The sequence below is a fragment of the Aquarana catesbeiana genome, linkage group LG06 (assembly GCF_042186555.1).
Source record: "Aquarana catesbeiana isolate 2022-GZ linkage group LG06, ASM4218655v1, whole genome shotgun sequence".
Classification (NCBI taxonomy): Eukaryota; Metazoa; Chordata; class Amphibia; order Anura; family Ranidae; genus Aquarana; species Aquarana catesbeiana.
In genome coordinates, this window is record NC_133329.1 from 249,715,840 (window position 1) to 249,729,365 (window position 13,526).

At 46.2% G+C, this 13,526-nt stretch overlaps 1 protein-coding gene and 1 pseudogene across 4 annotated transcripts in view; both read right to left on the bottom strand.

Annotated features, from left to right (window-relative positions):
• The window catches only part of WDR75 (WD repeat domain 75), a 168,135-nt gene that overhangs the window by 124,809 nt on the left and 29,800 nt on the right, over positions 1–13,526 (bottom strand). For all 4 annotated transcript variants that reach the window (XM_073633163.1, XM_073633165.1, XM_073633164.1 and 1 more), the window contains exon 6: positions 2,812–2,882. In XM_073633163.1, coding sequence (XP_073489264.1) covers positions 2,812–2,882 — 71 coding nt within the window. The remainder of the gene's footprint in view (positions 1–2,811; positions 2,883–13,526) is intronic.
• On the bottom strand, positions 4,819–4,937 carry LOC141101964 (5S ribosomal RNA; annotated as a pseudogene).

The following is a 13,526-nucleotide window of genomic DNA, read 5'->3' on the forward strand; positions in this document are numbered from 1 at the left end:
GGGGTTCTAAGTAATTTTCTAGCAGAAAAACCTGTTTTAAACATGTAAACACCTAAAATCCAAAACGAGGCTAGTCCTTAAGTGGTTAATGCAAAAGAAAAAAAAATACTTGTTTTCACCCTTTGTTGTATATCAGTGCTGCTGATCCCCTGCAGTCGAATGCACCCACTTCCTGCCAATATGTACGCACTTCAGCAATGGCTGCATGAAATGTATCAGTTTTTGTGAGTCACAGGTACATACAGCAGTCACAGGAGTCTCTTAGTTAACTTAAGCCAATCACAATGGTGTCATTAACCAAGCTATTTGAATAAGTGGCGAAACATCAATGACAAAGAACAAGTCCAATTGAATGTGAATACTGGTACGTATGTGTCACTGGCGCAAAACCTATCCTATCAGTCAATATAAAAGTGATAACTATAGCTGCTGCATCCAAAAAAATTTTTTTCCAAGGGAAAAATAAAAGTGCTATGTGTGTGGATGCGCTGCTCCCATTTATATCCTCTTCCCAATATTTGTGTGCCCTATCTGTTAAGCGTGATTATATTTTATATGCAACTACAAAAATACATCACATTAAACCAAAACCATATACAAATTATATAAATCATATATAAGTCCAGTGGTAAATATCACATAGTAATAAAGTCCCCTCATATGTGCTTGCAAATCTTCCGTTAAATTGCCATGATTGGCGTGCTCTTGTGTTTGTTCAATTTTAAAAGTGACTTAGTGCTCCACCACCACCTGTGAGATTGGCCACTCACCAGATGTTTCTTTAAAACTGCACCTTTGGTTCATTCATTGGGATAACCACTCCACTCAAAGGGGACTTCTCCAGTGGCTATGTTTAGACCTTAGCGTTCCTCATATAAAATGGATTGAAAACGATCATCGCATAATACCATTTAAAACCTTTTATTATATAAAATACAAAAACCATGCACTCACATTTCCAAGTGCCATCGAGCTGGCACAGAGCTTTTCCAGCAGTTAGGGACGGGTGGGCGCTGCAGCCCGGTTTCCCATCCCTCCTCCTCCCATTTACTCAGGAAGATGTTGGCCACACTCGGTGCATACTTGTTTCCCATCCCTACTCCTTTAATTTGTCTATAATATTTGTGGTTGTGCCAGAAAAAATTATTCCCCATAGTCATTCTAGGCCCTCCAAGATGAACCTCCTTTGTTTTAATTTTAGATCCGATAGGTTTTTCATTCCCCATGCTACTGCTGCCAGGGCATCTGTTTGTTTTATGTTGGTGTACAACGATTCCACATCTAGAGTCACCAGTAGTGTGGAGTTGTCTACCTGTAAATTTTTTAAATTATTAATAACATCTTTACTGTCTTTGAGAAATGACTTTCCCTCTCCTGCTATAGGTTGGAGGAATACATCTAAGTACTCTCCCAACCTGGAGTATACCGACTCAATGCCACTAATTATGGGCCTTCCTGGTGGCTTGGTTTTACTTTTATGAATCTTTGGGACTTGGTATATCACTGGTATTCTTGGGGCCTCTGTCAGCAGGTATCTTCCTTCCTTTTTGTTCAGGATTTTATCTGCTATGCCCTTATTCAGGTATTCTTTCAATTTCTTTTTTAACTCTCTATTTGGATTCTTTTTAAGGGATTGATATGTGCTTGGATCCTTGACTAATCTTTCCAGCTCCTTATAGTAGTCCTCTTTGGTTAGGACCACTACTCCTCCCCCCTTATCGGCTGGGCGTATCACTATGTTTTTCCTATTTTCCAGTTTCTTTAATCCCTGCCATATTCTGTCCTTGTTGCATTTTGTTGGTTTAATATTTTTTATCTCCTTTTCCACTAACCTACGGGAACCAATTGAACGGCAGCTTCCTGATGACGCATATTGGAATGCGAAACGCGTAGAGGCTGCTGGGAGTTTTTGCACCCACGTGACCGGGAACGAGCGTGGTTAGAGAGGACGCGCACGGACACGAGGGGTGGAACGCAAGCGGCAAACGGAGATTGCACAGCACAAACTAGGCGAACCGGGCTGCAGCGCCCACCCGTCCCTAACTGCTGGAAAAGCTCTGTGCCGGCTCGATGGCACTTGGAAATGTGAGTGCATGGTTTTTGTATTTTATATAATAAAAGGTTTTAAATGGTATTATGCGATAATCGTTTTCAATCCATTTTATATGAGGAACACTAAGGTCTAAACATAGCCACTGGAGAAGTCCCCTTTGAGTGGAGTGGTTATCCCAATGAATGAACCAAAGGTGCAGTTTTAAAGAAACATCTGGTGAGTGGCCAATCTCACAGGTGGTGGTGGAGCACTAAGTCACTTTTAAAATTGAACAAACACAAGAGCACGCCAATCATGGCAATTTAACGGAAGATTTGCAAGCACATATGAGGGGACTTTATTACTATGTGATATTTACCACTGGACTTATATATGATTTATATAATTTGTATATGGTTTTGGTTTAATGTGATGTATTTTTGTAGTTGCATATAAAATATAATCACGCTTAACAGATAGGGCACACAAATATTGGGAAGAGGATATAAATGGGAGCAGCGCATCCACACACATAGCACTTGAATGTGAATACTACTAGCTATACCATGATATGGATAAATGAGAATGTCCCCAGACAACAAACCATGTATGAGCACATGAAGTCTGTCTAAATTCGCCCTAGTATGTGTAAGTTGGGTACCTTAGATCGTAAGCTCCTTGAGGGCAGGGACTGATGTGAATTCATAATATATATGTAAAGTGCTGCATACATTGATGGTGCTATATAAGTATGTGAAATAAATAAAATAAATCCCTACCTGAAACATTTTTTGTTGTTGAAATAATAGACCAAGAGGCTTAATCCATTCACAGTGGCAACATATTCACCCTTCATAGAAAAAAGTAATACAATTTATAATTATATAGTATTTTAGTAAATTGTGTGGTATGCTATGGTACATAGTTTAGCAGAACACTTGTTATTGTATAAACTTGTTCATGCTGAACATACATATGGTAGTTGTCAAACAACCACTGCAACTTAACCAGGTTTCTAGTGTAAAGATGGTTAGTTAAACTGATTAAAGCAACTTATCACCAACTTTTTTTTATGGAAATTTTTAGTGGAAAATTGTCTTGCTCTCTGCTGTCATTTTTGCTAGTCGGCTGAAAAATAGGATTTTTATAACAGCTTACCTGTAAAATCCTTTTCTTTTGAAGTACATCACGGGACACAGAGCCATAGTAATTACTATGTGGGCTATAGTCCACCTTCAGGTGCTGGACACTGCCAAACCCTAAACAGGAAGTTGCCTCACTATATAACCCTCCCACTACTGGGAGTATCTCAGTTTTGCAGCAAAGCAATACACATGTATACTAGAAAGAGGGGCGGGACCTCTGTGTCCCGTGATGTACTTCAAAAGAAAAAGGATTTTACAGGTAAGCTGTTATAAAAATCCTATTTTCTTTAATCGTACATCACGGGACACGGAGCCATAGTAATTACTTTGTGGGATGTCCCAGAGCAACGCCAACTGAGGGGAGGGAGACACAACCAAAGTAGGGCACCATGAGAACAGAGGATTTATACTGCTGTCTGCAGTACACTGCGCCCAAAGGCGACCTCCTCATGTCTTTTTACATCCACCAGATAGAATCTGGTAAATGTATGGATTGAAGACCAAGTTGCGGCTTTGCAGAATTGAGCCATGGAGGCTTGGTGATGCACTGCCGACGAAACACTAACAGCCCTAGTGAAGTGCTTTTTGATTTGAGAGGGTGGAATCTACCTCTTTAAACCATAAGCTTGAATGATTACTTGTCAAACCTATTAGAATAGTAGATTTTGATGCTGCCTGTCCTCTTTTAGGACCTTCAGGCAACACGAACAAAACATCTGTTTTCCGAATCTGAGCAATCGCCTTTAAGCATCTCAACACAGGGCATTTTAACCCCCTTCCTGCCCAAGCCATTTTTCAGCTTTCAGCGCTGTCACACTTTGAATGACAATTGCGCGGTCATACAACACTGTACCCAAATGAAATTTTTATTATTTTTTCCCCACAAATAGAGCATTATTTTGGTGGTATTTGATCACATCTTTTATTTTTTGCGCTATAAACAAAAGAGGGACAAGTTTGAAAAAAAACCACAATATTTCTTACTTTTTGTTATAATAGATATCCATTTTTTTTTTTTAAACAAATTTTTTCCTCAGTTTAGGCCGATACTTATTCTTCTACATATTTTTGGAAAAAAAAAAAAAAAAATCACAATAAGCGTATATTATGCTAGCGGATCCTTTGTTCTTGACACAAAGTTGTCGATTTCCTTGTTGAATCCTGGACACAAACAGATCTATGTCCGGGATCCTCGATCTTTGACATATTGACAGGAAGATATCGGGGTGAAGGAACCATTTTCCCGGAAACAACTGTTGGCGACTCAAGTAGTCCGCCTGCCAATTTTCTATTCCTAGTATGAAGACTGCCGATAGGCAAAGTACATTGTTTTCTGCCCAAGATAGGATGTGATTCATCTTTCTCAGGGCCGCACAACTTCTTGTGCTCCCTTGGTGATTAATATAGGCCATTGCTGTGGTATTGCCGGATAGAATCCTGGCAGGACAATACAATAAACTGAACGTTCAGGCCCTTAGGACCAAGTGCTCTCTCGGACAGTTGCCTCTTTCAGGACTGTTCCCCAACCTAAACAAAAAAGGTTGGCATATGCTTGTTACTATTTCCCAGGTAACTGAAGGAAGGATTTTCCCCTTTGCAGATTTTTGGATATTAACCATAAACTGAGGCTCTGGCGCACCCAGCCTACAGCACCTGGAATTTCCAGGTGGTCTTTCATGTGGGTACTAACCAGGCCTGACCCAGCTTAGCCTCCAAGATCAGACGAGATCGGGCGCTATCAGGGTGATGTGGCCATAGGCTTTGGAGTCAGACACATTGGGAATGTAGAGCTTGAACCCTTTTGTTTCAAGCCGATAGGATACCGTTTTGCAGCAGTCTTGATGAAACTGAGCACAAGAAACGGCCTCGAATGAAGCCACCATCTTTCCTAACAACCTCATGCAAGGTTGAATAGGAGAAATTCATCTTGCTTCAACCACCTAAATCAGTTCCTTTATGCCACTGATCTTTGCCTGGGGTATAAATACCTTTTCCTGCATGTACCTATGATAAGAACCAAGTATTTACCCTTCTTCATGGTTTTAAAGGAAATTTTCCTAGGTTGAGAATCCAACCTAGATATTCCAGGAAGTCGAATGTGCTGACCATACTTTGGTCTAAGCGGGCTACCGACTGGTCTAACAAGAACAGAACGACTTAGGTAAACCATAATCGTTATACCTTGGGTCCTCAATCTGGCTAGAAGAGGAGCCAGAACCTTTGTACTCGAGGTGCAGTAGCTAGATCGGAAGCAGAGCTACACACTGAAAATGAAGATTTTCCACTTTGAAAAGTAGAGATTACTAGAGCGAGTCGATTGACACCAGAAGTTCTCCTCCTTGTAGGATGGAGATAACTGATTGGATTGACTTCATGCAAAAAAAAGAGTGGTTATATTCAGGAACTGAATTTAGATTTTTTGAGATCCAGAATGTCCATTTGGATTTAACCAAACCCCAACCTCTGCTCATACATGGGGGCCACCATGAACACTTTTTGCCAAAAGATGGTCCAATGCTTGAGAGAAAGACTTCTTTTTCTCTGGATCCTTAGAAACGTTTGATCTGAGAAAACGAGGAGACGGAAACTCTTGGAACTCCAGTTTGTACCTTGGAGCTATTGCGGAAGTCCCCCATTCGTCTTGACACTCCTTCTGCCAGATCCCTGAGAACTGCAGAAGAATTCTCCCTGTTGAGCAAGCGGGGGCACCTCCTCAAAGAGGTTTCAGTATCTTGTAGGCTTCCTCCCCCAAGACCTCTTTTGTCCCTGGGGTTAACCCTGAGGATTACCTTTTGAACCTGACAGCGGAAGCCGTCAGACTGCCTGGAGGCTGATGCCCCTGGCACAGAAGAAGGAGCTTTGAAACAAAAATACATTTACTCGTTCACATAAATGGCAAAAGGGGTACTTCTTCACTAGAAATTCTTTGGATATATTATCCAAAATATCCCCAGATAGCTGTTTCACCGCAAAAGGAAGACTAGCCTGGAGCTTCTTGCATGACGAAGGGCGCAAGACCTAAAGGATAGAATCTGTCATAGCAACTATTGCAAACATAAAGCTGCCTCCTGGGCCTGCTGAGCAGGATAACCTTGAACACCTGTTTTTTTTTTTTTTTTAATAGGAATTCCAACCTTTTATCCGTTGGATCCTTAAGTATTTGAGTATTGTCTGCCGGACAAGTCAAACGTATTCACAAAGGATATAGTAGCGTCAATTGCCGGTATACCCTACTTAGTGAAATTTCTCTACCATAGGATAAAGCGTTAAAACTTTTAGAAAGGAAAAACGGAAAATTGTATACTCACCTTTCCGTAATTTTCCTTTCCTGTCGCATCTTCATGGCAGCATACACGTTGGGTTGTGACTCCGCCTCCACAACCTGATAGGACCACATAGCTATAAATTAGAGAGTAGACACCTGCCCCAGTATTCTCTGTAAATATATACACGTCACCTCAGAGGGTGGGTGATTGTATGCTGCCATGAAGATGCGACAGGAAAGGAAAATTACGGAAAGGTGAGTATACAATTTTCCGTTTTCCTGTCGCATCATGGCAGCATACACGTTGGGGAGTAACTCGCCAAACTGGGTGGGAATGCAAAATTAAATTTATTGACAAGAAACAGAAGAGTTGGCCTGTATGACGGCCCTCCCAAATTCAACTGCTGCTAAGCGTGCAGCGTCTATTCTATAATGGGAAATGAAGGTGTTTCTCGAAGACCAAGTGGCCGCTCTACAAATGGTTTCCGCTGAAACTTTACAGTAAGCTGCCCATGAAGTAACCATTGCCCTGGTGGAATGCGCTCTTAGATCTTCCGGAATCTGTAAGGTGCTTAAGGAGTAGGCCTTCTTGATAGCTTTCACGAGCCATGAGGCGATGGTACGGGCAGAAGCTGCCTGGCCCTTCCTGAACCCATGTGGGATGACTAAAAGGTTCTCGCATTTTCTGAATGACTTGGTTACCGAGAGGTAATGCAGGATGTTGCCCTTGACATCCAGGGGATGAGGGACGCCCTGATCTGTGGTCAAAGCCGGGAGGTCAATCTCCTGGTTAAAGTGGAACGAGGAGGAAACTTTTGGGATAAACCTGTCTGAAGGCTTCAGGGTTAGCCTGTCTGGGTAAATCATCAGATACGGTTCTTTGATCAGCAAAGCTTGCATTTCTGAGACCCTCTTCGCCGATGTGATGGCAATTAGGAATGATACCTTTAGAGTCAGGTCCCAGAGGGAGGTATCCTCAAGTGGGAAGAATGGCTCTTCGGATAAAATCTCTAGGACAGTTGACAGATCCCATTTTGGAAATGAAGGCTTTCTGGGAGGCCTTAGCTTCAGGCAGGCTTTCTGAAATTGAACCACGAGAGGGTTAAGTGCCCACCTAACCCCTGTCAAAGCAGAGATGGCAGAGACTTGGACTTACAGGGTGCTGGACCTAAGGCCTTTGTCTAGACCTGACTGGAGGAACTCAAGCACCTGTATTGCTGACGGGGAAGAAGGGTCCCAACCTTGTTCCTGGGCAAAGGAAGAGAAGAGAACTTTCCCCAGATTCTCTCGTAGGTGCTATTCGTGGAGGATTTCCTGGCTTGAAGCAGGGTATCAACTACCTTCTGAGAACAGCCTTGATCTAGGAACCTAGACCTTTCAGTCTCCAGGCCGCTAGGTGCAATCTCTCTGGATTCGGATGTAGTAGCTGGCCCTGGGTTAGTAGATCCGTTGTCACCGGGAGTGGAAGTGGATCCGCTGTGCTCAGTTGCAGGAGGGTGGTGAACCAAGGCCTCCGTGGCCAAAAGGGAATCACAGCCAGTATTAGAGCTGTTGAACGTTTGAGCCTCAGAAGGAACTTGGCTATCAGTGGGGTTGGTGGAAAAATGTAGCCTAGGCGGAAGTTCCAGGCGTGCTGGAGACAATCCGTTCCCTCCGCTGAGGGGAAGGGGTTCCTTGACAGAAACCTCTGACACTTCTTGTTCTCTGGTGTTGCTGTGAGGTCTATGTCTGGATGACCCCATGTCTGGCATATGAGGGCAAAGGCCTGCGGGCTTAGACACCACTCGTTGTTGGAAACGAATGTCCTGCTGAGAGAATCCGCCAGTAGGTTCTGAACCCCCGGAATATAGGCCGCCTTCAGGTCCCGCAGGTTCAGTTGAGCCCATCGCATCACCGGACCAACTTCCCGCATCATGGAGATGCTCTTGGTACCCCCCTGCCTGTTGATGTAGGCTACAGCCACTCGGTTGTCCATTCGAATGAGGACCTGTTTCCCTCTCAGAAGTGAGCTGAATGCCAAGAGGGCTTGGAAGGCTGCCTTCATCTCTAGGACGTTTGATACTTCACCCTTGGTTTTGAAGTGCCAGCGGCCCTGAGCTGCATAATGTAGGTAGTGTGCCCCCCATCCCTCCAGACTGGCGTCCGAAGTTATCACCTCCTGGTGGAGGATGACTATCTGCTTGCACCTGCTGAGGTTGTCGGGGTGGGTCCACCACCGTAGAGATAGCCTGGCTTCTTCTGAGATGCGAATCAATTGGGACATGGACCATCCATTCCACTGGCGCAGGAAGGAGGCTTGCAGAGGTCTGGTATTCCATTGCGCCCATCTGACCATTGGAATGGTTGCTGATAGGGAACCCAGGAGGCTGAGGTATGCTCTGGTCGGTAGGCATGACGCTGGAATCGCATCCTTCACTTTCTGAACTATTAGGGACAACTTTTCCCTTGGCAGTTCCACCGTGTTGGCTCGGGTGTCTAATTCGGCTCCCAGGAAGACCATCCTTTGAGTAGGCTGAATGTTGCTCTTCTGCCAGTTGATTATCCAACCCAGACTCGTTAGGGTGGAAACTAAGACCTCGCGATGTTGCACGAGTGATTCCTGGCTGTTTTTAAGAGGAGGAGAATGTCGTCCAGGTAATGGTGGACCCTTAGACCCTTCTCCCTCAAAGAGGCTATCACCGGAAGCAGAACTTTCATAAACGTTCTGGGGGCTGTAGAGATTCCGAAAGGGAGGCTTCGAAATTGGAAGTGCCCCTGACCCACCGAGAATCGCAGGAACTTTTGGAATGCCACGTGGATTGGTATGTGCAGGTAGGCATCCTGGAGATCTATGGAGAGCATCCAGTCTCCTAAGTTTATGGCCTGGAGGACTCTGATGGACTTGTTGAGGTTCTTCAGGTCTAGAACCGGCCGAAAGTCCCCTGACTTCTTCTTGACGAGGAATAGTGGAGAATAGAATCCCCTGCCTTGTTGTGCTGGCGGAACCTCTGTTATCGCTCGTTTTTGAAGAAGTTCTAGGACGTAGTTTAGAAGGGACAACCTCTTCTCCCCGGGTGGAGGAATACGGGTTGGGCAGAATTGATCCCTTGGGGGTCGATTCTTGAAGGACCATCTGTGGCCGAAATTGACAGTGGCCAGGGTCCAAGTATCGTGTATGGTCTCCGCCCAGGCCAGCTTGAAACTGGAGAGTCTTGCTCCCACTACCGCTGGCCGGACGGGCGCACCTTCAAAAAGGCTTCTGGTCACTGGAAACAGGGGGTCTTAGGCTTCTGGAATTTCATGAAAGAGGTTTGAGGATTCTTCCAGTTCCTTCGGTACTCCTTCCCTGGTCTGTACGCTTTCGCGTCCCTATACCTTTCTGGGAGATTCTGCTTAAAGGGAGGAGGTCTCTGTTTAGGCCTCCTATCCGAGGGAATGAGCCCGGATTTGCCACCAGTTACTTTGGAGATAGCCGTGTCTAACTTTGTTCCGAAGAGGTGCTCACCGTTGAACGGAATACGGCACCAGTTAGACTTGGATGCCGGATCCGCCGTCCAGGGCTTCAGCCACAAAGCTCTTCTGGCCATCACTGAGGCCAACATAGACTTTGATGCAGACCTGATGATGTCGACCGAGGCTTCAGCCACGAAATCACCAGCCAAGCTTAGTTCTTGTAATGCCTTCACTATTTTCTCTTGGTCTGCACCCTCTGATACCAGCTTCTCCGTGCTTGAAGACCAGCTCGAGATGGCCCTTCCTACTGCCGCGAGTGCTATTGCAGGCCTGCATGCGCCTCCAGCTGATAGGTAAGCCCGCTTAAGATCCGTGTCGATCTTTCTGTCGAGAACGTCTCTAAATGTTACCGCATCTTCTAGCGGGAGGGTAACATGCCTGGCGAGGCGCATCAAAGATGCGTCCACTACCGGAGGGGACACCAGAGGGTTCACTTTAGGCTCCCTGAGCGGGTATAGCTTCTGGAGTCTGTTATTCAGACTAGATTTTTGTTCCGGTCTCTGCCACTCCTCTTTGATTAAGTCTTCCAGTTCGTCGATGAACGGAAAAGTTTCTGGTTCCTTCTTAAGCTGAGGAAAATATTTTCTTTGCTTTGGCTGGACTTCCTGGGGTTCCTCCCATCCTATTGCCTCCTTAACCGATTTAACAAACGGCTCTATCAGACCGAAGTCGAATCCGGCCGACACCTCCAGACCCTCATTATCAGACAGGGAGTCTTACTCCTTTGATGTGCTGGCCCGGGCTGGAGAGGTAGTGGTGGAGAAATTCACATCTGATATCGAGGCCTGAGGGGCTGAGTCCCCAACTTCCGAGGCTCTCTCTCTTGTGGCCTCTTCCAGGCATTTCTGACAGACCAGTTTATCCGGAAGAGCCACTGCGCCGCAAATCCAGCATGCGTTCCCGGCGGGACGGGAATGGCGCGCAGGGGAACGGTGTCTGCATGAGGACAACCTTCATGGCGGGATCGACCATGTTGGGAATGCGACCTGGAGCGGCTTCTTCTTGTACGGCTTCTTCTATGGTAGGAGCGGCTCCGTCTATGTCTGGAGCGGCTTCTCCTGCGTGAGGACTCTCTTCGTCTTGACGCAGACGTTCTTGAGGACCTGGTAGGGCTGACCAATTTAGGCAGCGTTAGAAGTGCTCTCTTTTTTCAACCTTCACTACTTACCCTTGTCTTCCCCCCCTTACCTAGTAGGCTGGCGGTGATCTGCTGGGGCAGCGGTCTCCATGGTGAGTGGGCTGGAAACCTGCAGGGGAAAAAAAAAAAAACACAAGCAGCAATGCAGAGAGAAAAAGAGAGAGAGCAGGGATCCTGACACAGAGCTGAATAGGAGAAGGTCACCCACCTTTGTAGAGCGTTTTTTCTTCTCTGCTTAGCAATGACAGGCAATTTGTAGCATGCAGCAACCAGCAGCAGCATCTCAGCTAGTGCTGGGTTTTTAAATCCGCCGCCATCAGCGTCGGACGCTCGCGCATGCGCAGTAGCGCCGCGAGACATCCGGCGCCATCTTGGAAGCTGGAAAACGGCATAGAGGCGCCCAGAGAGCCGTACTGCGCATGCGCGAGGACTCCGAGAACGCTCGGCGATCCCACACAGCAGCTATGGGACAACAGAGCCCAGCAGAGCACGAACACGGTAGGAGAGGAGGGGAGGGGAGAGGGGGGGGGGGGGGAGAGGGGGGGGGGGGGGGAGAGGGGGGGAGAGGGGAGGGGAGAGGGGAGGGGAGAGGGGGGATGGAGACCGCTGCACACAACTAAGTCTGTTTAAGGCTTATTTCATGAGGCCATACTGAAGCTTCCCTGGCCAATCCTCCAGCAAGCCTGTTTAAGGCTTTTGCGGGCTGTTGCACTTGAAGCCTGTTTAAGGCTTATATTATGGCAAACAGTTGAGTTGAGATGAGTGCCCCTGAGATCACCAGAGTGGGGCTCCTTCCATTTAGCTCGTTTAGAGGCTGTACAAGAAGGACTTCCACCCAGGAGAGGCTAGAACCTGGCTGGGGCGAAGCGGTAAGGGGGTGCTGATCCGTGCGGTCCTAAAAGGTGAGGAAAAATAAGAGAATACTGGGGCAGGTGTCTACTCTCTAATTTATAGCTATGTGGTCCTATCAGGTTGTGGAGGCGGAGTCACAACCCAACGTGTATGCTGCCATGATGCGACAGGAAATAATGCTTATCTGGGTGATCCTCCGGTTACAAAAAAAATTTCCAACAAAGAATGGACAGGAAAAGGCATGCACAGCTTCAGGAGGCTTTAGTGAACCCAAACGCTCAGTTAAGGTAACATAAATGTGGAGCAGATCATTCAGCAAGAAATTGTACCATCAATCTTACAGATTGTGAAAGCTGACTCTCGCATTTGACACCTCAGAAGAGGAGTCATCAGCCTCACCACGGTCCCCTGAGGGAATTCATCTTCTCCTGCCCCTAGTTCCTCAGTTTGAGGGTCCTAGGAAAATGGAAGAGAACTTGTCATATATTGACCACACTGGGATGCGAATAAAGTCGCTAAAACGTATTTTTTTTTTTTAAAACCTACCACAGCTGAGGTAAAAGAGATCTTTAGTAAAATGAACAGGGGCTGCAGTGTTGAAAACAGTTGCAAACATTTCATGGCCCCAATCTCACTCTGACCAGCCACCCCATCTCAGGGGAGAATGCCATTTGTAGAGTAGGCTTTCCAGAGCTTGAGGGAAACCCTTTTAGCTCTTTTTTGGGGGTGTTTCAACCCCCACTTCTGACCATAGTCCGATGCACAAAGCAGAGGTACTACCAGAAGAAATCGCATCCATTGCTTGAGCAAGTCCAGCCCTGCCGCTGCTATTAATACTCAGCCTGATGCAATAGTAAATGTGTCAAAAGGAATGCTTGTGTCACCAAACCTCTTTCATGCCTCTCTACACTCTTGTGTCCCTCCGTCAGTCTGCAGCAGTAATAATGGTGCATTAAAAAAAACACATTCCGGCGCTGGACGTTGGAGGACGTCAATGCCGCGCTAAGCTCCGCCCTTCTCCGTCGCCTTCGGCCCCCCTCCTTTTTTTTTTTTTTTTTTTTAAAAAAAGAACTTTCCCACGCAATCACGGGCCTCTGATCCTACAGGATCCTTATGTGAGGGGAAAAAAATGGCGAGGAGGGAGCCTGGAAGCCGCCGAGTAGAGTGGCATGCTGATCTTTTTTTTTTTTTTTTTTTTCCGTTTTTCTCCTGACACTCTTCCTCGAGGGGGAGAATACAGCACAGGTGGGGGGTGTCTGGTGAGGAGGAAACCCCCCTCCCCAGACTTACCGGAGGTCTGCCTGCCAGCTGGAGAGAAAAAGCAGCCTGCTGCTCCAGACACAGAGTGATCTCTTGAGGAAGCATGAGAAGGTATGTGCTCCATACAGCCCCCAGTGGTGACACTTAGGCATGACAACATTTACTAATTAAATGAGAAATTTCATAACAAAATTAAAATTACTTAGAAAACTCCACTTACCTTTCCCACCGCAGGGTTTTCTGTGGTAAAAACCAACAGACCCAACCTTCACCCTTCACGGTGGGTTCCCTTAACAAATCTTCAAGAGCTGGGGACCCTCGGGGAAATCCTGGACCTGTAAT